The 27,726-nt window shown below is 40.1% G+C and overlaps 1 protein-coding gene across 8 annotated transcripts in view; it reads left to right on the top strand.

The window, feature by feature from the left end:
- Sil1 (SIL1 nucleotide exchange factor) overlaps nt 1–27,726 on the top strand; it is a 314,976-nt gene that overhangs the window by 170,988 nt on the left and 116,262 nt on the right. For 6 of the 8 annotated variants that reach the window (XM_013141126.3, XM_013141124.3, XM_013141125.3 and 3 more), the window contains 2 exons: nt 17,381–17,501; nt 20,812–20,923. In XM_013141126.3, coding sequence (XP_012996580.1) covers nt 17,381–17,501; nt 20,812–20,923 — 233 coding nt within the window. The remainder of the gene's footprint in view (nt 1–17,380; nt 17,502–20,811; nt 20,924–27,726) is intronic. The other 2 variants (XM_003477414.5, XM_013141127.3) reach the window with 1 other exon arrangement.

The raw sequence follows: 27,726 nt of genomic DNA, 5'->3' as shown, positions 1-27,726 counted from the left end.
CCCCCAGTGCTAGAATGACACATGTGACACCATGCCCTTCTAGGTTTTCTTCTTTATTTTTAATGTTATTATCTTTGTCTTCATTGTTTATCAATTTTGTGCAAGTCTTACTTTTTCACCTTGATTTTGTTTTTCAGTTTCCCACTTTTTTTTCCTACTTAAGATATTTTTCCATTAGGATTATTTGCTCTTTTATTTCTGATTTTTCTTTGACTTACAGCTCTACATTTCCGATGTTTTGAACTAGGACTCTAGTTTGTAGGGAGCCGAGCAACAGCCCATTGCTGCCTCCCTGCCTCTCTCTCTCCTATGGGCACTGCGTCTGCCTACGTTAACCATAATCCTCTCCTGCTCACGCATGTATCCGGATGTGACGGTGACCCTGTTGTATTCACCCTTAACCTCTTTCTGCCCTTAGCCTATAAAAGATGTGATCATTTCCTGAATAAACGGCAGCTTGATCGGATTATTTCGACTTGCTTTCATCTCTCTTTGTCTCCCCCATGTCTTTTATTTAATCCCTGTTCCCCCTCCAGGAGTTCTCCATGGATTGATCTGCAGGGCGGATCACTAGTTGAGTGTAGAGCATTTGTTTAACATGCATGAGATCCCAGGTTCTGTTCTTAGCATCCCCCCAAAAATGTACGGCTCATTTTGGCTTACATTTCATTTGCTGTCTGTAGGATGTTTCTCTTTCTCTCTTTCTCTCAGGTTTTGTTAATAAGTTGCCTAAGCAGGGTTTGAACTTGTGATCCTTCTGCTTCAGCACTCCAGAATGCTGGGATTACATGTATGTGCTGCTGTGACCTGGTCTCCTTAATTTTATCATATAATTTTATCACACAGGTTGTACTCTAATACTTCTGTTGCTTGTTTGTGGAAGATAGGGATTTTGAACTTTTAGAATGATCTTTTCTAAATCTGTAGTGCTCTTTTTTGTTTTTTAAGACAGAGCCACAATATGTAGCACAGGCTGGCCTTGAATCCATAATTCTCCCGCCTCAGCCTCCCAGGTGTGAAGTTACAGGTGTGCACACATGGCTAGTGCTCCTCCTCCTGTTGCTTGCATGTAGTGTTCAGAAACATGGCAGCCACTTGGCGGTTTTCTGGCTGTTTTCCTCTTCCACTTTTATCTGAACCTTCCCTTTTCTTTATTTTCATTGTACTAACCTCAGTTTTGATTCCACTTCTAACAGTGTCTTAATGTAAGATTCTATCCTCTCGGACTAATTGATTGACGGTGAGAGTTCAGTGGGGCTAGATCCCTCTAAACATTTAAAGTTTATCCCCAGCTTTTTCCCATTATTCACTACAGAAATGAGAAAAAATTACCTCTTAAATTCACTGCTGCTCTCCTACAATTCAGTGAATATCGATCGACTATTTGGGGCATTTCTTGTTCTTAGCTCCATCAAGTACCTCACTGCTTATCTGTTCCTTTTCACATAGATCTGATACAAATGTTGCTGATAGATTTGATTTTGCTATTCAGTTACTGAGTTTGTTTTTACATGAGGATTTGGGTATTTAAAAACTCTTAGGGCTAGGGATTTAGCTCAGTGGCCTAAGTTTCTGCCTGGCAAGCATGAGGTCATGAGTTTGATCCCTAGTACCAAAAAACCAAACCAAAACAAACACTCCTGCCATTTAACGTATATACTCTTCTAAAAAAGATAAAATCATATATCTGCAATTTGTCCTTTTTGCTTAATTTCACTTATCTTTTTATGTCAGTACGTATCTTACTCTCATCAAAGATCATTCCACTGAAGAGACATGCTATATTATGTAACAAATTCATACTAGTGCACATTTGTGTTCTCATTATTCACAATTGTTAAAATGTAATGATCATTCTAATCATACATAATCATGTACTTCTGTGAATGTTTCCATTGAATAAATTCCTAACAGTGAAATCTACTAGGTTAAATGAAATAAACAGTTCCAGTTCTAATGCTGTTAAAGCATTACTTTTTATCCTTACCACCGGGATTTTAGGGTGCTTGTTGTTGTGTGGCCCTGCCAATTTGGCCTAGAGGCTCCTAATGGTATGAATGTTTATTTGTGTATTTAGATGATGATTTACAGTTCTTTTAAAAGGATTAGTGAAAGCTGTGAATTTTCTCCTCTGAAAAAATATGGTTGTATACTGACATCTTGTTGTGGTAAGTAAGCCTTGAACATCAGCAGGAGTATTAGCACTTCAGAAGAGGGAAGGGAACTGCAGAAGGTTAGGAAGGGGACTGCCTACAGGACTGTTCTTGAAGATGCTTCACTTGACTGCAGAAGTACTGACATGAAGAGGTCTCCTGATCCACTAGGCTTCTTCTTAGGATAGTGTAGTCCTTAGGGTCCTGGGAAATTCGTCTTCTCATCTATGACTTTGAAGTGGAAAGGTAAAGAGGGTGTCATGAAGATGGCTTATTGGGAGGTGATATCCTTCAAAGGGGATCCAGAAAGTAGTAGTCAGATGGGCCCAAATCTATCTGTAGATAAGAGGATCACTAAGGTCAGAGCTTCTATGTGCTATCTGGGGACTTAAGCGTGTGTATTGGGTACAGGGTGTATAATCAAGTGTTCATCACAGAGGATTGGTAGTATGGGCTTGTGCAACAAGGGTAGCATCCACTGTTGTGATGTGGGGTGGAAGTGTGAAGCAGGCTGCTTGCTGGATGTGTGCACATTCATGGGTTTGCTGGAGCACCAACCTTGTGCTCCTTGGCCTAGAAAATCTAGGCTTCTTCTCACATGCTTCAGTGAGCACCAGCCAGCACAGCCCTCTGAGGAGCAGAAAGCCAGAGAAAGGAAGCTGCTTTTATAAGTTCTTCGGTGCATTGTTGCAAAATTGGCTTAAACGTGATTTGAGCTAAGCTTTTTGGGTAACCTGAAACTCATCTTCTTTGTCACTGACTGGCAGTTGTTCTCATTTTAAATCCTTCCCATGTTTGCTTGACTTATGCTGCTGGATATGGTCTCTTCCATCTGGAGCCAAGGAACAGAGACCACCCATTTTAGATGAGTTTGGTGGCCTGCAGGTAGCTTGAGCCAAGAATGGCTATTGTGAGTGTTTTCACTGTGATGTAGGCTTGATTTAACCAGTTCACTTACTGAGCTCTCAATTTGGTTTCCCTGTAACCTTCATTGTTATTGAATTGTTTGCTCTTAACACGACAATCTGACATGAAAATGCTACAAAAATTATGTACCTACTTCTCTGTAGCACTCAATCAGGTATTTATTGAGAATTATTCACACACAGTTTGAGCATCTGTTGTGGCACTGGTCCCTGTGACATAGTTGGGAAAACCGTTTAAGTCTCAGGTAAGAGCCAGGTAAACACCATTATTGAAAACTGTTATCAGCCCTAAGCATTTCATTTACATCTCTTACTGTTCACAGAGAATTCTGTGAACCTTATCAAATGGTTACCCTGATGCCTATCCTGCAGGTGGATCACAGAGGTCATTTGTCTGAGGTCTCAGCTATTAAATAGCAAAACTGGGTCTTTACTGAGCCATCCCCTTCACCTGTAGGCTCAACTGCCCAGGTCACTTGATTCTAGAGGCTGCAGATCCATCTGATGAAACCAGCAATGGAGATAAAAAAATAAAATAAAAAAAGGCAAAACACAACACTGTTTAGTGGGCTCCTTAATGGTGGAGGTCCAAAAACCAGCAAATTGGGATTGTCATTCTACTGACAGGTGAAGGCTCAGGTGGCTCCCCTCATTTTGTTGTTCAAATTGCCTAAGTTTAACTCTCCTGCCCCTGCCTGGTATGTGTGGGATTTAGAGCCAGGTGTCTCCATGATTGCCTTCTTTTCAGTGTACCTGTTGCTCCCACCTGTCTCTTTTCCGACTCTGATTTACAGTTTGTCTCCCCACCCCCTAAGGAAGAATGGAGTTCTGTCCTTTAGTGGTGATAGTGAGAGATTCTATCTTAGGAATTTTGTTGCTCTAGTTGTCCCTATGGATTTCCTGTCTCCACATCCAAGCTAAAGGACTTTTGTGACAGGCACTTGGGAAGTTGAAGAGATCAGGTTAGCTGATTACACGATCCTAGATCCATGGTTGGCTGTGGAGGCAACAGGTGCTGTAAAGAGAATGGAGCCACTTGTGATGTCAGGGTGGCTAGGGACTGAGAAGGCGGGCTAACGGCAAAGGGTTACAAATTAAAACAGCAGAGCTGGATGTGGTGGCTCACACCTGTAACTGCAGAATTCAGGAGGCTGAGGTGGGAGGATCACTGTGAGTTCAAGGCCAGCCTGCACTATATAGTGAGAGAATAAATAAATCAACGTATCTTGACACTTTGCCTTTTTAACCCCCTTATTAAATTGACTTTTGTTTAAGGAAAATAAATGAAAACAAAGGGATTATTTAGAATATAATCTTTGAGGGCTGGGAATATAGCGCACAGCATAAGTGCCTGCCTGGCAAGAGTGAGGCTCTGAGTTTGATTTCCAGTATCCCCCAATGCATCTAGAATGTAATCTTTGAGTTTTAAACTTTGACTAATGAGCAGTCGTAGCATTTTCATTTGGTTCTCAGCCTGCGTTCAAAGTGTCAGTTAACCAATAAATATTATGAAAAACAGGAGACAGAATAGGTTGCACTCTCCTGCTAATGAGCTGCTGATGAAATTGTGTTTGGGTGGGAAAGTTGTAGAGAAGTTGAGTTTCCTGACCCCTGGGAAATGGCACATATAACTCTTTTTCTTCCAATTTGTCATTTTTCTTCCTCATTATTAAGTGAAACTCATTGCCAAAATCTCACAGTTAACTTCAAAAATGTATGTTTATTTGACCGAATAGTTTCGGAGAGCTAGAAGAACTAAAATAATGCTGTGGTTTATTTCTAATTGCTTGACCTTGGGCCTGTAGATGATTTCCCTTTCATTTCTAATTTTCTTATGTAGTTTTCTTCTAATCCTTGATGTATAAATATGTATATGTACAAATGAAGATCGAGCAAAGCCTGAATTAGCTCTGGAGGGTTAGAGAACTGGGAGGGGATGGTACGAAAAGAGAAGTGGCAGGAGCTGGTGGATCATAGCAGTCAAGGTTATTGTAAACCAGCATGAATATAAAAGCCCAGGTGCTCTGATTAAGGGGCTGTGTTGTACTTACCAGGTCTTCTAAGTTTAGAAGGAACATGGGCACACTGAAGGTGGACATAGAAAGGAACATAGGTGATCAGCCATGTGGGATGCCCACCATTGGTCTCTGGGAGAAAATAGCCCCTTTACCGTCTTTTCTCCAGTCTCCTTATACCTGGGGCGGGTGGGAGGAGTTGCTCATCCTTTAACTTTCTGATGCTTTTTTGTGGGAGAAGGAGGACCATGATAGGAATCCTAGTTTTTCTTGTCAAAGTACTGTGATCCCTTAATGTCTTTCCATTACCTTGGTTCATTTTTATTGTGTTTGTTTAGGGCAATTATAACAGCCTGGTCTCTTGTTTGTTGTCTCCCAGTTTTGAATGCTGAGCTCCAAATGCTTCAACTAAGTTACAAATTGCTTCCTTGCAAACAAGCTTTGTGTAAGGAGCCACAGGAGGCGTACTGGGGTGGTCATATCCAAATGGAGCCTTATGCTCTGGACTTGGAATTTTAAGTGTCCTTTATTCCATTCTTCCATTTACTTCCCACTTCTCAATGACTGGGGTTGGTGTTCATGATGTTACTCTTCCTAGTATTCACACAGAAGGGCAGGTGACTCTCAGAGGTACACAGTAGGCTATGGGAGAAGGAATGCCTAGCAAAGAGCACACTCTTGCCTGCTCTTCGGTAAGTGCTTGTTTCTCACAAGGAAGCGCACCGTATCTTTTTTTTTTTTTTTTTTTTTTAATTTTATTTAAGGAGAAAAGAAAAAAAAAAAGCAGGGAAAGGGTACAAGTTATACAGATTTACAGAAAAAAAAATGAACAGTAGGAAATCACTAGTTAATGGATTACATATTGTCATCTTAGAAATAATTGTTCAAGTCACAAAATTAAAGCTTGTAAAGTGGACATTCCATCAGTGATACTGCAAACAGTTCTGTTCATTGATCCAATAAAACTCTGAGCGCACCGTATCTTGATAGCTGCTCAGGGTACCTTTCTAGTGTAAGGGAAAATCTAAGTAGCTTCGATAGTCTTTGTCCCTGGAAAGCACTGCTTTTGTGAATCGTATGTACAGAGGTTGAAAATCAGCCATTGTTGGTCCTCCTTGACAAGGCAGTCTTAGGCTGCAGCAGATGCAATATTGGAGGGTAGTTCGGGTGAGGGCAGTTGGAGTTATCAGGGTAGCTGTTCCCAGAGGGAACAGTTTAGAAATTTCTGCCTTAACTTGGAAGCTGTGCCAGAGGACTCTTCTAAAGCCTTATTCAGACTCTAGATTCTGTGACTCAGAGTAAAAAATCATTTTGAAGAATATTTTTAACAGTTTTTTATTGTTTCATCTTGTTTAAAAAGCATAAATATGACTACAATCCAGAATGGGCCATTATATGGTTTGCTATTTTTTTAATTAAAAAAATAGTCCCCGCTTGTGTTTCACTTAAAATAAAACATTAAGCATCAGTTCAGGGGTCAGTATCCTAGACAGGTTTCTGCACATTTTTCTGTTACTCGTTCAGTTAAAGTCTTGCCTTGGAGACAGGATAGATGCTCATTTGTGTGAGGCAGGGATCTTGCCAGGACTTGTTTGGGGATTTTGAATAAAAAGGCTGGAGGATAGGGCTGTGGTTGTCATAGCAACCAGGCCTGTGAAGTTTCAGCTCTGACCAGCCATAGTTAGGAGGTTGATGGCCTCTGTGAGGTGCATTGCTTCTTGCATTCTTCGCAGTCTGGAAAAGGAACAGAATACATGGAAGTTGACCTTTCTGGAGGCCTACTATGTGCCTGGAGCTGAGCCTGAGCTGTGAATATAAGTAATTGGTCCCTGCCCTTCAGAAACTTGGCATGATAATGAGATTTTACCCTTAATGCATACCTGCAGGACTTGACAAATAAAATGTCTTTGTTCCATCTGGGTTGACATTTATCTTTTGGGTGATGTTTGGGGAACTGGTTTTCTTGAAGCACTTTTTACTTCTTTTGAGCAGTGATAATTCTTTCTCATTTGTTCTTCACAACAGTGTAGCCCAGTAAGAAAAGCAGACACAGTAAATTCTTTACATTTGACACATAGGCAAGGAAGATTCAGGAGGATAAAGAGCTTGGCTAAACTCAGGTGTTCATCAAGGACCAACCTGACTGGGTAGCAGAATTCCAAGGCTCATGATAGCATGGCAGCTGGGGCAGCCCTGGATTTCTGTGCTCCTTTCCAGGTATGACTCAAAGTCCCTAGACTGGGAAGTTTGCAGGCAGAATCATACTGCTTACTTCTCTTGAAGTCACAGAACTACCAAAGCATGTGAAGCCAAGACAGGGACACGAGAGCAGTGTGGCACCCATCTCATTGGTCCCATCTCTGCATTGGAGCCTGATCACAGATAGGTACCATAAGGAGGGTGCTGACACTGTGAGTCTGGGAGGCACAGGTTCCTCATCACTGGGCACTGGGAAGAGCTGTGACAAAGACTGAGTCAGGCAACATTTGTAATAGGTGAAACGTATCTTTGCAGCACTGACAAACTGGGTGTCTGTGGGTCAAATTCTGTTTATAGATATGTTTTGCTTATTTTTTAGATGTTCAAATTTGAACGGTTTTTGAAGGGGCACAGTTCCGTTTTCTGCTAGATGACCCTCCTCATTCATCTTTCTTCCTGCTGCCTCCGTGGGCATTTGAGTTAGCCCCTCTGCTCAGACGCTTCATGGTCTCAGGCCTCCTAGGCCATTTTCCTGCCTTGTTCAGAACTACCCTCCTGGGTCTGTGTTGAGACTCTGAAATTAGCTTTCTGTTGTTGTCGCTAGAGATTCTTACTGTCACAGTGGGACTTCCTCTGATGGGTGGACCAGTTGCTGCTCAAGGGAGTCAAGGAGATGGTACTGCTCAGCTGAATAAATAAAATTTTTAAAAACTTTATTGAGATATACGTTATAAACCATCAAGTTTAATCAGCTAAAGTATACAATGGAAATACTTCTGAAACATCCTAGAGAAAACAGGTAGAATAAAAAGGTATTTTCTAGACTTTGGTGTTTCATGGAATAGAAAAACTTCAAAAGAAATTTTGGGAACCAAGGCCAGCTTTCTGCTGTGCTGAGTTAAGGTTTTAAGCATAGAAACAATCAGCCACCATCCATCATCATCATTGTTTCGTTTTATAAAAGGACATTTTAACACTAAAAAGAGAGAAACTATATAATTTCAGATAAAAGAACTATCGTTTTATTGAATGCACTTAACTTCCTTGTTTCAGGACCATTGGGATGAATTGCTACCATAAACAAAGCACCTCAAAGTTTGGTGGCTTAAAACAACAGTAATTTCTTTTTGGAGAGCTCTGACTCTTAGAACCGTAGTAATTGTTCACATGCCCTTCATGTGCCCCCGAGTAAAAAGTTAAGCAAACAAGGATGTGGAGGGGAGTGTTAGAAATACTAACAAATGAGCCACATATTACAAATTAATAACCATGCTGACGGGAATGAGGGGAAAACGCTTGACCGAGGTGACTGAAATTGTACCTTGACTCACTACTGTAAAGCCAAAGACAAAAGAACCACATGTAAACCTTGTGATTGGTCCGTTAAATTTGTTTCTCTTAGAGATATAGGTTGGCAATTTTGAAACTATATCTATATTAGAATTGAAAGGGAAGTAATTACAGTGTAATGTAGAGATAGTCAGGTTTCTCTCTGTGGGGGGATGTTATAGATGGAGAGGTAAGGAGACAAATGAACTTGTGGTGTTAGAGTAGGGTCTATGGTGTGGATTTACAGCCTTAAAGATATGCACAGATTAGCAGAATAGAGTTTGTGTGTGTGTGTGAGAGAGAAGGAGAAATACTACCTCTGGCTGGGATATAGCTCAGTGGCACAGTGCCTGCGTGGAAAGCACAAGGTCTTGAATTGAATTCCCAATATTAAAAAAAAATACTATCTCATATGTATGATATATCGAATTCTAGTGTATTCTATTCTCTCTGTTTAAAGACAGGGTCTTGCTTTGTAGTACAGACTGGCTTTGAGCTCACTTTGTAAACCAGACTGGCCTTGAGTTCAAAGAGATCCTCCTGCTTCAGCCTCCCAAGTGCCAAGATTATAGGCATGTGCCATCATTCCTGGATAATTCTGTCCTCTCAGAGGTCAGAATTGGTGATGTGTAAATGAACAAATAATCTTGGTTTCTAAACACTATTCTCAAATTTTAAAAACAAAACAAAACCTGGAGAAGTGGCTGATTCCAGGGCTGGGGAAAGGAAAAGTATGAAATGAACCTGGAACTTCTTAGGAAACCAGAACTGGATGGTAAGGGGTAAAGGCCTTGTTACTCCACTTGGTCTTAGCCAAAAGCCTGAGAATGGAAAGGGACTTTCTAAAGGAATATAAAAGCCAACATGAAAGAGCTCTGAATTTCTAAAATTGAAATGCTATTGTTGTATCTATCTAAATTGTATCAATAAACTTAGTTTTTAAAAAGTTGAAGCCATTTAAATAACAAAATAAATAATAAATCACACAGCAGTAGTTATAGATAGATTCTCCTAACAATGTTCAAAATTTTGAAGAGGAAAAAGATTTGCATAACCTGAATATATTTTCCTCCATGATCTTCTTTTAATTTTGGGGGGTATCGAGAATCAAACTCAGGACCTCATACTTGCCAGGCAGGTCTATGTCACTGAACCATGATTTTAAAATATAACTTGGGGCTGGGGATTTATCTCAGTGGCATAAGTGCCTGCCTGGTAATCGTGATGTTGTGAGTTTGATCCCTGGTACCAAAAAAAAAAAAAAAAAAAAAAAAAAGCATGAGAAAATGAGATTAAAAATTCAGAAACACTTTATAGTGTAAAAGAAAGAAATAGCAAAGATTTACTGGAAGAATAGGAAAAAAGTATGAAAAAAATTATCACAGAAACTTAACGGAGGAAAAAGAAGAGACAGTGCACAGTTCCATAGGACTCAGACATAAGAAGAGAGAGACTGTAAAAAAGCATTGGTTTGATAATTGGTCAACTCAGAATGGGGTTTTTAATAAAATAATAGACACAGAAGCCAGATTGAAAGCAATTGTATCATAATTGTTAAAGAAGCAATAAATCAGAGAATGAATAAACTCAAAAACTTGAAATAATTTAATGGCTTTTAAATGTTGTGCAACTGTCAGCGATATAATTCCAGAACATTTTTACTCACCCCACAAAAATATTCCATATGCATCAATAGTCATTACCCATGAGACTGGCGTGGTGGTGCATGCCTGTAATACCAGCACTCGGGAGGCTAAAGCAGGAGAATCACTGTGAGTTTGAGACCAGTCTAGGCTACACAGTGAGTTTAAGGCCAGCTTTAACTAGCAAGACTCCATCCCCCCCCCCCAAAAAAAAAAAGTTATTTCTCATTCTTCCTTTTCTCCACCTGGGTGACCACTTATCTTCTGTTTTTATGGATTTTCTTATTCTGGATGATTTATATAAATGAGTCAGGAAATGTGGTTTTTTGTATCTTTAATGTAATCTTTTCAGAGTTCATCTACGTTATAGAAAGGATTGGTGTTTTTTAAATTTCTCTATAAGGCTGAGTAGGGTGTCATTCTATGGATGTGCTATATTTTTATTTATCAATTGATGGTCATTTGGATTATTTTTATATTTTGGTGTTACAAATACTGCTGCAGTGAACATTTATGTACAGTTTTTTGTGCATGTTTGAACATGTTTCTAGTACTCTTGAATATGCGCCTAAGTGTGGAATTTATGGGTTGATGTGGTGGCTCTATGTTTAAGTTCTTTTGTATCTGCACACTTTGGCAGTTTCTCATGATTTTTCTTTACTACAGTAGTAAATTAAGGGATTATCATTATTTATTGATCAAGGTAGTTGCCAATCACAGTTGATACCTAAGCATTGAAATTACAAACTCTGTGATATATACTGAGAAGGACTTGGCATCATTTTTGTGGTGCTTTTGCTAGAGATGTAAAATCTTAATTTAATTATGCAAAGACCCAATAGTCCCCAATAACTGTTCAATATTTCTCAGTGGTGCTGGGGTGATAACAAGGAAAGACTTAAGTGTGGGTCTGATACACTCTACTGAAAGCTAGGAGAAGGAGCCATGTGGGATCCTGGAATGAAAAAGGACATTAATGGAAACACTGATAAAGGTTGAAAAAGATCTTTAGTTGGTCAATAATAACTGTACTGTGATTACGTAAGGTGTTAACATTGGGAAAGGGTATTTGGGATATATGGAAACTATACTGTTTGTAAAATTTTGTGTAAGTTTAAAGATAGTTCAAAGTGGAAAAAAAAAGGAAATTTATTTTTGTCCACATGTCTACAGATCAGCAAGATTGACTGATCATGCCTGGGCTTAGCCAGGCCTCACTGTAGTCTGCTATTTGCAAGGAAGGTGCTTATGCCGCTGAGTTTAGTAGTCTGCTATTTGGTCCAGGACTGTTTTATGGATTTCTTATCTCTCTTGGACCAAAAGGCTATCAGTAGTAAGTTCTTTTGGTGATAAAAGAATTCTAAGTGCCAAGCCAATTACGAAAGCACATTTCAAACACCTGTTTGAGGCACATTTGCTTGTACAGTATCCCGTTGGCGAAGCATCTCCCAGGCCAAGTCAGAAGTCATGAGTCAGGGAAGTACACTCTACTGGTGGTAGGAGGAGCTACAAGGTCACATGGCAAACTGTGGCGGAAGGGCAGAATGAAAAATTGACGACTGGGTTGGAGTATGTCACAAATTGTTTTTCTCTCTGGGAAAAGCAGTTTTTACCTGAGTCGTGGACTGTGCTTGAAGTCGGTGACATCCCAGGGGAGTCAAAACTCAAGTATGAGGTGACCTTACTTAATGTGGCCAGTTCCTACAGACTGTGATATTCAATCCAGGGAATCAGTTGTGGGCTTTGCAGGGCCGTCAGTTTTGTTTTCCACTGCTCTCCACCTGTAACCCCTCACTGTTGATGCTGTATGTCATAACTTGTCTTTTTCTCTGCTTTGTTCTTTCCTTCTGTTTTTGTTGGTTTTGCTACTTTTCTTCTTTTGCAGAAGCCAGAAGATGCAGGTCAGATCACACTCTCTCTAATTTGGCCTTTTTCTAAAATGGGGTGGAAACATTTGAAATACCAGGTTTTGTTTGTTTTTGCTTCTGCCACTGCCATTGCCACCAGGACTGACTTTGTATATTTTAAGTGAGCGTAACCTGTATTTTAAGTTAATGCTATTGTCGTTGCTCTTGCCCCCTGTGGTGGCTTATTTGAAAAGTGCAATTTTGGAATTTTCTCCAAATAAAATAACAATTCACTTAAGATCTTAGTCTCTTCTTTGGCTAGCTTAGTAAGGTCTAATGAGTTATACATGAAGTTTATGAATTCATGTATTCCCTTCCCATAAATAACTGTGATAAAACAAAAAAAAGTCCAAGATTCTGCTACTGTTATTATTATAAGCAGCAATACTATTGGTAATAACATTAACTGGTTGGGTTTTTTTTGGTTGTTGTTTTTTTAATTTTTGCTTGTTTGTTTGGTGCCGGGGATCGAACTCACAACCTTGCTTTTGCCAAGTAGGCACTTATGCCGTTGAGCTAAACCCCTGGCCCAACATTAACAGTTAACATAACTGATTATTATGAATCTGTCCTCCCTAGTGAAAATCCTTGTTGACCTTTCCACACTTACTGCCTCTTCCAGGTTAGTCAGGACTTCTCTTTCATTTACAATTTTTCATTCACCAAAAATTATACGAGACTTTACTGCCTGCTCACCTATGTGATAACATTAGGGGAAAATCATGAGCATTTAACCAGATAAATTTAAAAAACTAAAGTATAAGGTCAGGGATTTAACTCAGCTGCATAAGCGCCTGTCTGGCAAACATGAGGTCGTGAGTTTGATTCCAGTTCCAAAAACAAAAACAAAAGCTAAAGTATAATGTTAATTGTGGTAAATGTCATAAAGAAAGAGTTCATGGTGCTACCAAAAAAGACTTGGGGATCAATAGCTACAGTCTGAGGAAACAGGTGCCGCTCAGAGGAAGTGAATCTTAACTGGGAATAGAGAGGGCAAGGAGATAGAGGCTGGGGTTAGAAAAAACATTCTGGGCAAAAGGAACAGCAAATAAAATGGCTCCCCGATAGCAGAAAGCACGGTTTTTGGTGGAGTGGAAGAAGATCAGTTACTAGGAGCACGATAAGAGGGGCTGGTAAGGCTGAAAAGGCCGGCAGGGGCTAGATGCAGGGATCTCACTGACGGCGTGAAGATTCTTATCTTTATCCAAAGGATGCTAGGAAACTATTAAAAGGGGTAGAGCAGAAAAATTGTATAGAACTGTGGGGTTTTTTGGGGGTGAGGTGGGAGAAGTAGGGGAGGCCAGTTGGAAGGTGATGATAGTATTCAGGTGAGAAATGGTGATGGTTTGGACAAAGGCAGTGGTGGGAGAATGGGGAAGAGTTGAGATTTAAGGCATAAAACATGAGAAGCCAACAGATTTGAAATATAAGAAAAGAGTATGGGGGATGGTGAGTGGAGGTGCATATCGAGGATGATCTGGCTAGCGTTCAGTCAAGAAGTGACTATGGTATTTATTAGTTTGGGCCAACTCTAGGTGACATGGCCACTCTCCATCATACAGAGAGAAGGGTAATACTAAAGAAATTACCTTTTGCTCGGAGATTACAGGAATAGGACAGAAATTGCCTGTTGTAATTCTTGCCAATATTTGACTTTATCTCCTTCCAGAACATCTTCCCCTGCCATTAGTTTCATCTTCCTCCTGGAAAATACACTCCTGTAATCCCAGCATTTGAGAGGCTGAGGCAAGAGGATCATTGTAAATTCGAGACCAAGCTGAGCTCCAAAGTGAGGTCAAGGCCAACCTGAACTGCATATTGAGACCCTTTCTCAAAAGACAAATAAATAAAATAAAAATAAATAAACCAACCCAGAGTTCCTGTTGGTGTTCTAAGCCAGCAGCCCCTATAGCTCTCCCAGTCCTGCCAGCCTGGTCTATTTCTCCATCCCAGTGGCCTAGCAGTTTCTGTGTTAGAGCCTTTGTATTTGAGGTTCCCTCCATTCCAGATTTCCTTTTTGCCCTATTTGCATCTCACTTTTTGCCTCTTTTAACATTATGAGGAAGCCTCCCAATAGAAGGGCTCTTCTGCTGTACTCTGGCCTTATTTTCCCTTGGTTTCTCACACAGGATCACAGATGCCCATACCATATTTTCTAATGAAAATATGTACTTTAGCATAATGATAGTCAGCTCAGTAGCTGGGCTGGGGGTTACAGGAAGCAATATTTGTGTTTAGCCACTTGGAATGACTAATAGCAAAGTGTATGTGTGTGTGTCAGTGTAAATGGTGAGTTTTACATACATTATGTATCGTTACATTTTTGTGTATTTATAATTTGTTTTATTAACATTTTTCGTTTTTCATGTAGAATTAGCCCAGTTCAGTACAGTATTGCATGAAAATCTAAGAAGCACAACTTGGGGAGGAGGTTGAAAATGAGTCATGAGCTGACTTCGCTACTAATGATGACTTGGATCATGTGAGCCAAAGAATTAGCTAGATATGACAGACAGAGAAGCACAGAATGAAGATCTTGATTCAGATGAGGAAGAAAACAGTAATATAAATATTTGAATAGTCAGAATGCTACAAAATGATCATGTACCTGAATAATCTAATGCTAGAATTAGGTTAGAAAATGCCAGGGGTGAAACCTATTGGACCAAATGCTTACGCTTTGATTCAATGTGGAAATTGTTTATGTGGATGATATGCTACAAGATGCTTTGAAATACACTAATAATGATATACAAGTAAAACATTTTATATGCACCAATATATGCACTCAAAAATATATTTATCATGACACTTGGCTATCTGAATTAAAAGCCTTCGTAACAGGAATTTATCATTCTAATAGAGTTTAAAGGATTTATGAGGAAGTAACAGCTGTGGCATTATTTATTTATTTAGAGACAGAGTCTCAGTATGCAGTTCTGACTAGCTTTGAACTCATTTCATAGCCCAGGATGGACTCAAACTCACAGTGATCCTCCTGCCTCAGCCTCCTGAATGCTGGGATTACAGTGTGTACCACCAAGCCAAGTGGCACTGAGCTTTTTGAACAATACTGAGACTTCAGAGATTTGGTTTCTTCCAAAATTGCCTATGTTTTGACGACAAAAAGACCCACTGAGAAAGAAAATTCCACCAATTTAGCTGCTATTTGCTCATTTTTTGAAAGCTTTGTTTCAAACTGCCAAGCAATTTATACACCAACCAAATATATAACAATATCAGCTTGCATTATGTTGTTGTTGTTGAAGCTTTTAGCAGTGAATGCCAAATAAACCTAAATATGGTGTAAAAATATATGCCCTGTTAGATTAGATGCAAAGACATTTTATACCTTGAATTTTTTTTCCTGTGTTCTTTGGTAGGACAAACTTGACATCTTGCTGGTTTTCCTGTTTTATTAGAAGGTTCCTCTGATGTTCACCAATCTATCCACCAGTGTGCTCCAGATTTCTTTTGAGGAATTCTTTGGGCAGTTGATATTGTTCTTCCTCTATTATAATTGATCATGTATCAATTCCAGACCCAATCCTCTAAGAAAATTTCTCCATATTTTGTGCTTGTTATTTTCTTTGTAAACTATGAAACAGTTTATGCCTGACATGTTTAGGACTGAGTAAAACACAACTGTTGACCAGCACTTTGTTTTGAGTGACATCATAGGTGCTACATAACTTGTCAACAACATCTTTATCTTTCCTTTTGTTGTAAAATGTAACCATGTCTGACTTCATTTGTATAGAGGATTCACTATTAATGTTCGTTGGTTTGTTTTAGGCCAGCCTGGACTATATAGGGAGTTCAAGGCCAACTCAAACTAAACTAAAGCAAGACCCTGTCTCAAAAAATGAACAAAAATCCCACACCTTAGCAGAGATTAAAAGGAGATAATTGCACAAATACTCTTATGTACTATAGGTTTCATAGGCTCTCCCTACAGAAGTGATGCAGCAAAACAGAAGCCACATTTATGGGAAGGTATTTTCCTGGCTCCTTGGTTAGGGGCAGAGAGTCTAAAGTAAACAGTTCATTGTGGACCTGCTGGAGTAGAGAAAACTGTTGAACTCTCGCTACATTTTACCTTCTTATACTCAGAATTAACCTTATCATTTTGAGAGAACTTGTACTATGTTTCCTTGAGGAAATATTTTTAGATTGTCCTTATTTTAGGTTCTTGAATTAAACTCAGAACTAGCAAGGCAATGCCATCCTCTAGCAGGACAAAGCAAGGTCAAAGTCCAAGTGTCAGAAGCACTGCCTTTGCGTATGATTTCATCTCCTGAAGGTCCCTTTCTCTCTTCATCCCTGAAGCCATTAACATTCATCTTTGTACTCCTAAAACTTAGCACAGTGGCCTAATGTATACTCATTGCCAATAAATGTCATTTCTGTGAGTGAATGGGTGTAACATTCCATTTGTGGTATGTGGTTTTGCACAGTTACTTTTCAGTCATCCTTGTGCAATGCATAAAAATAGCCATCCATTCACAACACTTGTTTTCACAGCTAATGGATGAGTTCCTCTAAAATAGGTAGGTGTAAGTTTTTCAGTTTGTCTTGGTTCCACTCCCAGCTTCCTTGGCTTGTTAAGTCCTCCTGTATTCCAGTCACTTCCTCCTCCTTTCTCATAAATGTTATGAGCCACAAATGTTTTTTGTGTGCCAAGCTCTGACATAAGGGCTAGAGAAATTCAAAAGGAGGAGATACAGTCAACCCTGTGTTCAGGAAGGAGAGAGCTTCATAGAAGGAGCCTGTTTAAACAGATAAGAGTGGTAAGGTGGGCAGCCTTCTGAGAAAGCAAGAATTCCGCCTGGAGTTCTACGGGACTATCCAGAGGCAGAAAGAGTTCACAGAGACAATAATCTGGCCATGTCCTGAGGGATGAGTGAGCATTTACCATTCACCTACTACACAAAATAAAATTGTGTATTTGCTCAATTTAAGGAAAACACAAAGTATCTTAAATATGCAGGTTTTAGTGAGGGAATGTTGGTCTCTAGATTCAAATGTGTGTCATCTTTTCCACCTGGCATCAGCCTTTTACAGGTTCCCTTGTAGATTAACAAAAGTAGCACATGTGAGTGGGTGTGTAGGTTAGACGGAGAGCAAGGCCTGGGTGGAGGAGGTAACTGACACAGTGTTCCTCCAGGACCTTGAATCATATGATCCTTTTTTCTTCTTGGCTTTTAGGTCAGGCTGTTCCTGCAGGATCCCATGTGAGATTGAATCTTCAGACTGGGGCAAGAGAGGTGAAGCTCCAGTATGAAGACAAGTTCCGAAATAATTTGAAAGAGTTGAAAAAAGGCAAAAGGTATGGTGTTAAACATAGGGACTTGGAGGTTCAGGAGTGACACTGACTTTGAAATACAGAGTTATGCAAGTTCATGTGGATTTTTTAAATTTGAAATTTAATAGCATAGAATTTGTGATAAATCTGTTAGAGTGATATAAAAGTTTACTTCTACAGTCTTTGGAAAGAAACAGTTTGCAAAAGCAAATTGATACTCTAAAAAGGCTGTAGGGGAATGCTTAACCTGCTTTAAAGATGAAGCTGCTTTTCCCAGTACTTTAAGAGCACCCATTTGAATCCCAACAATTAATGTGCTGATTACAGATGAATCATCTATTCATTAAAAAGGCCTGTTAGGCCTTCTGCTTTGCAGTAATACTTCCTTGGTGAACAATAAAATTGCATTTTAAAGTCTTTAATTCAGACTAACTTTTCCTCTTGTTAGTCAGTACTGACATGGGTTTTCTTACAGTACACAAATAGAGACTGCTGCGTTCTTCCGTGGTTGGAGGTTGCCTTACTTTTTAATAACCATTTTAGGTTATTTAGGGAATTAACAGGCTCTTTTTCTATTTATTGCTTTAAATTAACAAGTTTTCTTTGCATGGTATTTCCTGAATGAGGGGGAAGGAGGTTGAGGCATGGGGTGCCAGGGGTTGTGAGAGCCGTGCAGTTTGGTAGCTCAGTAAAAAATACCATCTGTGAAGTTTCTGACACAGGGACCAGAGAGCCAATTGTGACTTGGCCATATTAGGACTGCTGCCTGTGTGGGCTTATAAGCTAAGGTGACTTTTACATGTTTTAACGGTTGAGAAAAACCAAAAAAATAATGTTTCATGACTCATGAAAGTTGTGTGAAATTCATATTTTAGTATCCACAAGTATTTATTGGAAAATAGTCATGCTCTTTTTTACATATTGTCTGTCCCTGGCTGCTTTCTGACTGTAGTGACAAAGTTGAGAAGTTGGCACAGATAGCTCACAAAGCCTAAAATATTATCATACATTGTCACGGGTAGTTTAAGACACGTATATTTTGGGAATTAATAATAGATTGAGTAGGCACAACAGTCCTTTGTTGTGTATTATTTTAACAAAGTTTTCAGTTAGACATGAATCAGAAAGGAACATTAGAGACCTAGCGCTGACCTGAGTCTTTTCCTTGACATACCTGACATAAGGTCATTGAGCCAGTACCTGTGTACTTTTAGTCAGGCGGTAGTCACAGTGTCACAGATTTGGGCAGCTTTGCTATTAGAGGGTTCTCCTTTATACTGAAGTATGTTGTCTTCCTTGTAGTCACACCAAACGGGGAAGAACTTTCTTTTCCCCACTTTCTGCAGATAGAATCACACTGGTGTAGCCCAGGTCATATGGTTACTATTCTTACACCATATAAGAAATAATCACATGTCATTATCATGGCTGCTGCCAGCCTATCCCATCTACATCTCCAACACTCTCTCTCTCTCTCTCTCTTTCTCTCTCTCTCTCTCTCTCTCTCTCTCTGTCTCTCTCTCACACACACTCACACACCACACATTCCCCTATGTCAGTGTCTCAAAGTAATTTTGAGAGGTCTTTTCTCATATCTAACACAACTTTTATTTTCTAATGAAAGTCTGTTTTTTCCATTTGGTTTAAAAATACTGAGTTAGAAGCTGGGCTTGATGGCACATGCCTGTAAATCCCACTTACTCATGAGACTGAGGCAGGATTGCAAGCTCAAGGGCAATCTAGTCAATTTAGCAAGACCTCTTCTCAAACATAAAAAGGGTTGGATTTATAGGTAAAGCACCTGCCTAGTACTATATTTCCAAGCCCTTGGGTTTAATCCCCAGTACTCCCTTGCCCCCCTAAACAGGAAAAGCAGAGCCATCCATGTGATCTGCAGAGGCATCATAAGGGAGAATAACTTGTTCTCATTCCTGCCTCTTCACTCATTTGGCATGTTTCTGGAAGCTCTGCTCTGGAATGGTCTTCATAATATGCCAGACATTTCCTCTTCCTTCTAAGCAGTTATAGCCAGTGCCAAAACAAGCTGAACAGAAGTCCAAAGGCGTTGACCAAGTGGCTTAGTTCTTTGATGTTACCGAGCACATCCCTGATGAGGTTGGGGATGTGTAAAAGGGTATGTGCTTGTGTGTGTATGAGAGTTATGTGTGTCTGAGAGCAGTGATAATGTGTGGGCCAGAGAATGGGACAGTTATTTGAAAGAAACATTACTTTTAATGGATTAACCCATAGTTGACATATCAATAAGTGCTCAATAAATGAGATTAGTAATTACTTAGTTTAGAAGATCCAAGGCTTTGAGAAAACAGGTGTTTTTCTCAGAGCTCTAAAGGTTCTATAGAATGCATCAAAGACTGGGATAGTGGAGGACTGAAGACATATCCCTTTCATGAAGGCAAGCTGAGATCTTAGACTATGCAGCTAACATGCTTGCCTTCCCCTGGAATACAGCAGGACAGTAGCCCCATCTACCCACCTCTGAAGACTCTACCTCGTCACAGCCAGAAGATTTGTTGAGTACATTCCACAGTCCACACTTACATTTATCCATGACACCTCTGTTCTTACTTCTTTTTGTGGAACTAAATTGAAACACCTCTCGCCTCATCCTAGTGAATGCCTTCTCTTCAGGCAAGATGAATAGCTGTTGCTTGAATCTGCTCTAGGAGTTACCATGAAGATGTTACTGCCACGTTGGTGCCTTTACTTCCCTTGGAGGCTAGCTATAGAAGGTGGCTGGCCTTGATTCTACTCCAGGGCCTCTCAGATCCTTTCCTTTGTCAGGCTGACACCTCTTGCCTTTCCTCTGGGCTCAAGGTTGGTTTAAGCTATGAATCTATCCAACTCTTTTTGTGAAGACAGGCTGGCTTGTCAAATCATGGCAGACACACTCTGGGGGACTCAGTTTCCTGTCATCCATACCCTCAAATGACATAAATAAGGATGCATGTTACACCCTGTCTTTGCACCTTTTGCCTTCTAAAATGCCCTGCTGTGGCATATGTGCAAAGAACAGTGTGGCACAGATATTCCATATTCATTTCCACCCAAACTCCTAGCTAAAAGCCCTCTGGACTTTTGTCTGCCCTGTAGCCTTTCCTCCTCTTTTGTGAAATAATCCCATATTCAGCTGTCTTTCCACTCTAACTTCAAGGGAAGGTCACCTGTTAGACTGCTGACTGTCGGAAGGCAAAGGTATGGCAGTGCATTCCAGGTTAGAGCTGGGCTGGCCTGTATTACTGTAGGTTGCTAGCCACGTAGGGCACTTTCTTTCTTGGGGAACATCATGCCTTTCTCAAAACATCATGACTCTCAGTTTTGTTTTGGGCAGGCTGGATATCAACACCGACACCTACACGTCTCAGGATCTCAAGAGTGCACTGGCCAAATTCAAAGAGGGAGAGAGAGAGAGTTCAAAGGAAGATGAGGTATGTGACATTCTTTTTAGACTGTGTAAGCCTGAAGGATGGTCTTGGATTTTTGCTTTTGCAGTGCTGGAGGTTGAATCCAGGGCCTTGTATATGCTAGGCAAGTGCTTTATAACTGAACTACATCCTTGGTCCTTTTAAAAATTTATTTTAAGATACTATCTACCTATTACCTGGCCTGGCCTAGAACTTGTGATCTTCCTACCCCAGCATCCTGAGTAACTGACATTGTGCAAGTAAAAATCACTTTTCCCAAAGCTTTTAGAATAAACATGCGATAATCATATTTTAAAAATAACTAGAAGAACTATAAATCACAAGTAAGAAACCCTTTATAGACAACCACAACAGAAAAAAAAAAAAAAAAGCCAGCTGGATATGGTAGTGCATGCCTGTAGTCCCAGCATTCTGAGAGGCTGAGCCAAGATTACAAATTTGAGCCCCCTTCCAGCATTTTAGCAAACTAGCAAGACCCGCCTTAAAATAAAAAAAGGACTGCAGATGTAACTAACTGATTGTGAAGTTCTGAAAACAAAACAGTGCTAGGATAGGGTTAGGTAGAGAATTCATGAACAAGAATCAAACCGCATGTGAAATACTTCACAGAATCAATAACTGGGATCGTGTCCTATTAAAGAGTTTTTGCATGTCGAAAGAAATCTCCAGCACAGTGAAAAGAAAACCCACAAATTGGGAAAAAATCTTAGTGAATGGTCCCTCAGGCAAAGGATGTCTGTCCAGAACATATAAAGAATTTTTAAAAACCAGATCAAAGACCTATTCCAAAAATGGGCATCTCAGATGAATATTCAGTTCTCAGATGAAGAAATACAAATGGAAATACATACATGAAAAAATGCTCATCATCATTACTCTTTAGAGAAATGCAAATTAAAACCGCACTGAGATCCCATCTCACCCCAGAAAGAATGGCCAGGATAAAGAAAACTACCAACAACAAATGCTAGAGAGGCTGTGGGGAAAAAGGAACTCCTCTGCGCTGTTGGTGGGAATATAGACTGGTGCAATCACTGTGGAGGTCAGTCTGGAGATTCCTCAAAAATCTGGGATTGGGGATCCAGTTGACCCAGCTATTCCAGTTCTGGTCATATTACCAGATGAACTGAAAGCATCATACCACAGTAATATATGTGTACCCATGTTTATAGCAGTACAATTTGTAATTGCCAAATCTTGGAAACAACCTAAATGCCCATTAACTGAGGATTGGGTAAAAAAGATGTAGAATTTTTATACAATGGAGTACTACTCTGCTATAAAGAATGATCATATTGAGCTACTTAGAAGTAAATGGATGCAACTCGAGACCATACTCATAAGTGAAATAAATCAAACTCGCATGTGTAAATACTGTACAGTCTCCCTAGTGTAAGAAATGGTAAGAGTACATAAGATACAAAAAACTCAATAATTGCAGTGAAAGGATAAGATTCTGCTTAAAAGGGAAAAAAATAATATCTCAGGGAAAATGAGGGAAAAAAAAGGAAGGGAAAAGAAAAAATATCTAAAATTATATAAACATACTTTGGATAGCTAAGATGATTGTGCTACAAATTCTATAAGTTGTTGGAACAAAATAGTTAACATTCATAGGACTGGAACAATTGTGCATATTATTGAGCTCTGAGGAACTCTTGAAGATCATTATGTACAATAACAACCCTAGCTATGCTCATACCACCTTATTCTGAAGGCCTATATTGCCAGTGTTCTGGGCTCTTTGCTATTGTTGTATATATGTCTTTTTTGTTTTTCTAGGAATTTGTTTTGTTTTGTTTTTCCCTCTAATACAGAAAGGATAGGTATACATGTAGAGACTCATGCATGCATAGAACTTCTAAACAGTTTATGAGAATCGATTATATAATGCACGATGAAATGAACAGCTACTTTGAAGAAAAAGAAACACTAAGGTACCCAGTGCTGATTCTGTAGCATCATGATGTGAAATCCAGCAATACTGTTATTCTTCTCTCAGAGTGATTTTAGTCTGTTTTGTTTTGTTCAATTTAAACATATGTGAGGGTATAGACAGCTATTTTGAAGAGAATGACAAATATTATGGGAACCATTGTTGACTTCCGTATTGTCTGGTCTTGAAGACCTAAAATGCCTTCATCATCCTGTTCTGATCAGTTTTATACTATCTGGTTTTGTATGAATTCATTGTATGTGAAGATATAGACAACTATTTGGAAGAAAACAAGAGACGGACTGGGAGTTTAGCTCAGTGGCCTAAGTGCCTGCCTAGCAAGCGTGAGGTCATGAGTTTGATCCCAGCACCACCCCCCCAAAAAAAAGAAAGAAAAGAAAACAAGAGACAATATATAGACAGTAAAGATCTCTGGCTGTCTTGCTTTAAATCTATGTCTCTTATATTGTTTTCTTATGATCTGTTTTGTTCTGTTTAATTTTACCCTCTTTAAAATAAAATTAAAGAGGTTGGGGACTTAGCTCAATGGTACAGGTGTCTGCCTAGCAAGCACGAGGTCATGAGTTTGATCCCCAGTACCAATAAATAAATAAATAAATAATTAATTAATTAAAATAAAATTAAGGAAAAAACAGTGCTAGGAGCATTTTTGTCTAATTAGGACCCTACTTTCCATTTCATATTTCAGAAAAATTAAAGCATAGTATTGAGGCCTCTCTCCATTATCATAGAGATGAGTAGGATAAAAGGAGATTGATTATAACCCAGAGATAGCCTCTCACTGGGATTAGACACAAACTTGTTCCAAAAGAATAGAGGAGCTGGAACAGAAGGGTAGAAACTTGGATCTTTGTTTTTACAGCGTATAGTATCCTTTCTGGGCTTCAGGTTCCTTAAGTATAAAACAAGTGACTGGGACAAGAGGATGCCTGGGGTTCCCCCAGTTCTGGTTTTTCTGTATGAGCTAAGGGAATGAGAAGGAAAAAGAGGCAGAATCATAGCATAGCTCCTTGGCTATGTCCCTGGTGTGTAGGATGGCTCACAGGTACAGACTATCAGGAAGAAGTCCTAGTTTTAGACAGATTCTGAGTTTGTGTAATAGCCAGGGAATGTCACAAATCATTTCCATTTGAGTCTCGTCAGTCCCTGAAAGAATCTCCTCTGATGACCATGTTGAAGACACTTTTCCCTTCCTTCCTCTTTCTCCTTAGGGTCCCTTTTGCCTTTGTCTTCCTCTCTGTCCTCTCCCCCAGACTTAAAAGGACAGCTCTAGTTCCTTATTAAGAAGGCTTAGGTCTTTCAAATGCTTTACAACTAAGTATTTCTGAGACAAAGTGAACCTTTGTAGGGGGGCTGTTATTGATCTGTTTAAGACAGGATGATATACAAGCCGAGTCTCTGCTTCTACTCATCTACCAAAGTCATATATCTGCCATGGAGTGTGTGTGTTGTGGGAACCGAGGAGCAGGGTGGTGGCAGCAGCAGCAGCGGGTGAAGGAAAGTGATGCATGAAATTACGTTCTCAGGCAGAGGTATTAGCTGGTGGGGAGGGGTGAGAAAACGCAGACCTGCTGCCTGACCAAGGCGAGGGCTGCCGGGACTCTGCGCGCTGCCAGCGTGCTGTCGGCACTGGCTCTGGAGATGCAAAAAACTGACTTCCAGAATAAATTGGGGAATTCCTTACATGTTTAAAGTGTCTGACAACAGATACCTTCATACTTTTAAAAACCATCCTATTCTTCTAAGTGCAGGATGATGCTTTTGCTACTTATAAAGACATTGTCAGATAGGGGCCACACTTCTCCACTGTGTGGTGTTTGGATTTGTGTGGGGTTCTCTTTTCTTTCTTTCTTTCTTTCTTTCTTTCTTTCTTTCTTTCTTTCTTTCTTTCTTTCTTTCTTTCTTTCTTTCTTTGTGAAAAAGCATCAGTTCCATTTTATCAGTGGATATCTTAGTTTGGATGAAAAGTTCCTTGCTTTTCAGGAAATTTTCTGTCTCAACAGATTTGAGTTGTTAGGTTGAATCTTACCTATTTATCCCTCTACTACAATACATATTGTTAAAGCTTTATGTCTTAACCTGTCAGCTATTGTTTACCTATATCTCACGTAGTTACATTTATTTATTTGAGACAGTCTCACTATAGTTCACACTGGCCTTGAACTCACTATGTGTGATGATTGAGAAGCTCATAAAAAAGAATGGTGCCTGGTACCACAACAATAACAGGGGAAGACAAAAAGGAAAAAATAATTGTATGTATGAACTCCTGGACAAATTGTGTAGTAATCACAATAAGAAACTGACCAGAACTAGCATAGCAAAAGTTTTGAACTATAGTGGAGAATACTATCTGGATTTTTACATCAGCTTTTGTATCCCACATCTCAAAGGAAGCAGACCAGAAAAGGACTGCATAGTCTCTGAAAAATAAATTGTCATTAGGACCCCAACCTACATAAATAAATCAGAACAAGCATGCTAATACTAAATTGCCTATTGAAAAAGAAAATTAAATAGGATCCAGAGTCCCACAAGTTAATACTCAAAATATTCAAAATATAATTGAAAATTGCTCATCTTACCAAGAACCAAGAAAATCACAACCTGAATTAGGAAAGCCAAATAATAGGTGCAGTTGTGGATCAGATTCCTAGGCTGTAGTCAGGGTTTGCAAGGGAATAGATTTAATAATTTATAGTATTATTTTATAATATTCACCTAAAAAGTCAAATGCAGAGGAGTACAAGAGATCTGTCCACGTGATAGAGACCCTAAGAGCCCAGCTGAGGGCCTGGATCCTGTGGCAGTGTCCTCCATGAGTCTGACTGAAGACCTAGAGCCCACAACAAAGTCTGTACCAAAGATCTGCACTGGGAAAGCCTGAAGGTCAGTTATAGAAGCTAGCAAATCTAAGGCAGTGAGGTGAAGGATCTGTTCCAGCAGGCTGAGCCAACTGTACTGGAGCCAGGAAGTGATGCTCAAATTAAGGATCAGAGCTCCCCCAAAGACAACTGCAGACATCCTCAGCAACAGTGAGGACCAGAGCTCCTCCACTGATGAGAACAGCTGAGTTCATATCAGGAAAGCCAGCACAACAGCCTTCTCCAGCATACCATCTTCCCCTCCAGTTCTTTTTATGCTGTTGGCAACGATCCTCAGGTGGGTCTTTCACACCAAAAGACATGCTGACTCAGTTCAGCTGGGTGTTCCAAGTTGCCCATTAGTTAATCCACACATATCCTATCCCCAGAATGATGTTATTTGGAGGTAGAGCCTTTGAGGTAATTAAAATTAGGTGAGATTATGAGAACTGGACTCCCAATATGGATTTTTAATGTTCTTATAATAAGTAGAAGAAAAGCCAAGCATAGTATCTTAAGACATGACTGCTTTTCGGACTTCCGGGAGAACATGGCGGACAGATAACAGCAACTACCGGAGGCTCTCTGAAAAACTAGGCTCAGAAGCCAGGTATGGTGCAGACTAAAGAGACATAAGCAGGTGGCGTTATGCTCTGCTGACTCAGGAACGAACTCGGCTGAGAGAAACCAACTTGGAATGCAGTCCTGGTGCTAAAACAGGAACAGAAAAACCTCGCTGCTGAGGCTGGACCCCGCGCCATTGGAAGCCGCGATTTGGGTTTCCCACCGCGCGGCAGCTGGCTGCCTCTACATCAGCTTGGCAAGGAGAGAGACACGCGGAAACTCTGAGAATGGGAGTCTGCGAACGGAGTCGAAAACAGGACAGGCAGGGAGGCATGTTCTGACTTGTGGCGAGGTGAGTGAGAGAAACTGACACTCCACCACAGTTTGACTCCAGCGGACTTTCTGGGCCCGAGCAGTCCTGCGGGAACAGGGCACGGTGGCGACTCCAGCCACACATCCCCCTCTCGGGCGGGATTGGTGAAAAGTGCCTGGCCTGCGTGACGCTGCTGGCGGACCCCGTAGGCTGGCCCAACCCAGATCCCAGAGCCTGACGGAGGCCGGGAGGGGCGGGCCCCACGTAGGCTGCCTGGTGCGCAGCGGTGAGTGGGAACACCTAACCAGCGCAATTCGATCAGGCTGTGGCTGACAGGGAGAGAAGCTGGGCCTCTCATATAAGCTTGCATATATAAGGAACAGAGAATATGGGAAGAGGCAGCAACAAGAAAGGCTCCTCGGCCCCCAATTCTGAGAAACAGGCAATAGCGGACACCGCACCAATAGACATAAAGCGCCATATAGAGAGCCTCATAGACCAATTCAGGAATGAAGTTATCAATGACCTGAAGCTAGAAGTATGCAAAATAGTTAGAGAAATGCTAAGCACCACCCAAGAAAAAACAGATGGTAGAATGGAAGAACAGAAAAAGAGGGGAGAATTGTTTGATGGAGAAAACAGAGAAAGCATAGAATACGTGAAGCAGGTTCAAAGGGACTACCAAGAAACTAAGAAGTCTATCGAAGACTGGCATAACAGCTTGAAAGAAACTAAGGACAGACTATCTGAACTGGAGGGCAGACTTGTAATATGGGAGAATGAAATGAAAACCTTCTTAAAAATAACAAAGAAACAAACAGCAATAATACAAAGACAAGAAGATGATAAGAGGATCCATAACTTAAGGATTAAGAACATAAAAGAAGAAGTAGGGACACAAACAAATGAACTACAAAAGCTACTCACAGAAATAATCCAGGAGAATTTTCCTAATTTAGCAAAAGGTAAAGATACTCGGATGTATGAGGCATACAGGACCCCAGCTACCTACAACCCAAACAGAGCAACACCCAGGCATATAATAATAAAAATTCCAGAAATTCAGTACAAGAACAGAATATTAAAAGCTGTAAGAGACAAGAAACAG

This window comes from Cavia porcellus, unplaced genomic scaffold (genome assembly GCF_034190915.1).
Source record: "Cavia porcellus strain 051 isolate PalLab524CR breed Dunkin Hartley unplaced genomic scaffold, mCavPor4.1 scaffold_21, whole genome shotgun sequence".
In the NCBI taxonomy this organism is placed as follows: Eukaryota; Metazoa; Chordata; class Mammalia; order Rodentia; family Caviidae; genus Cavia; species Cavia porcellus.
This window is presented reverse-complemented; position numbering and strand designations above follow the sequence as displayed.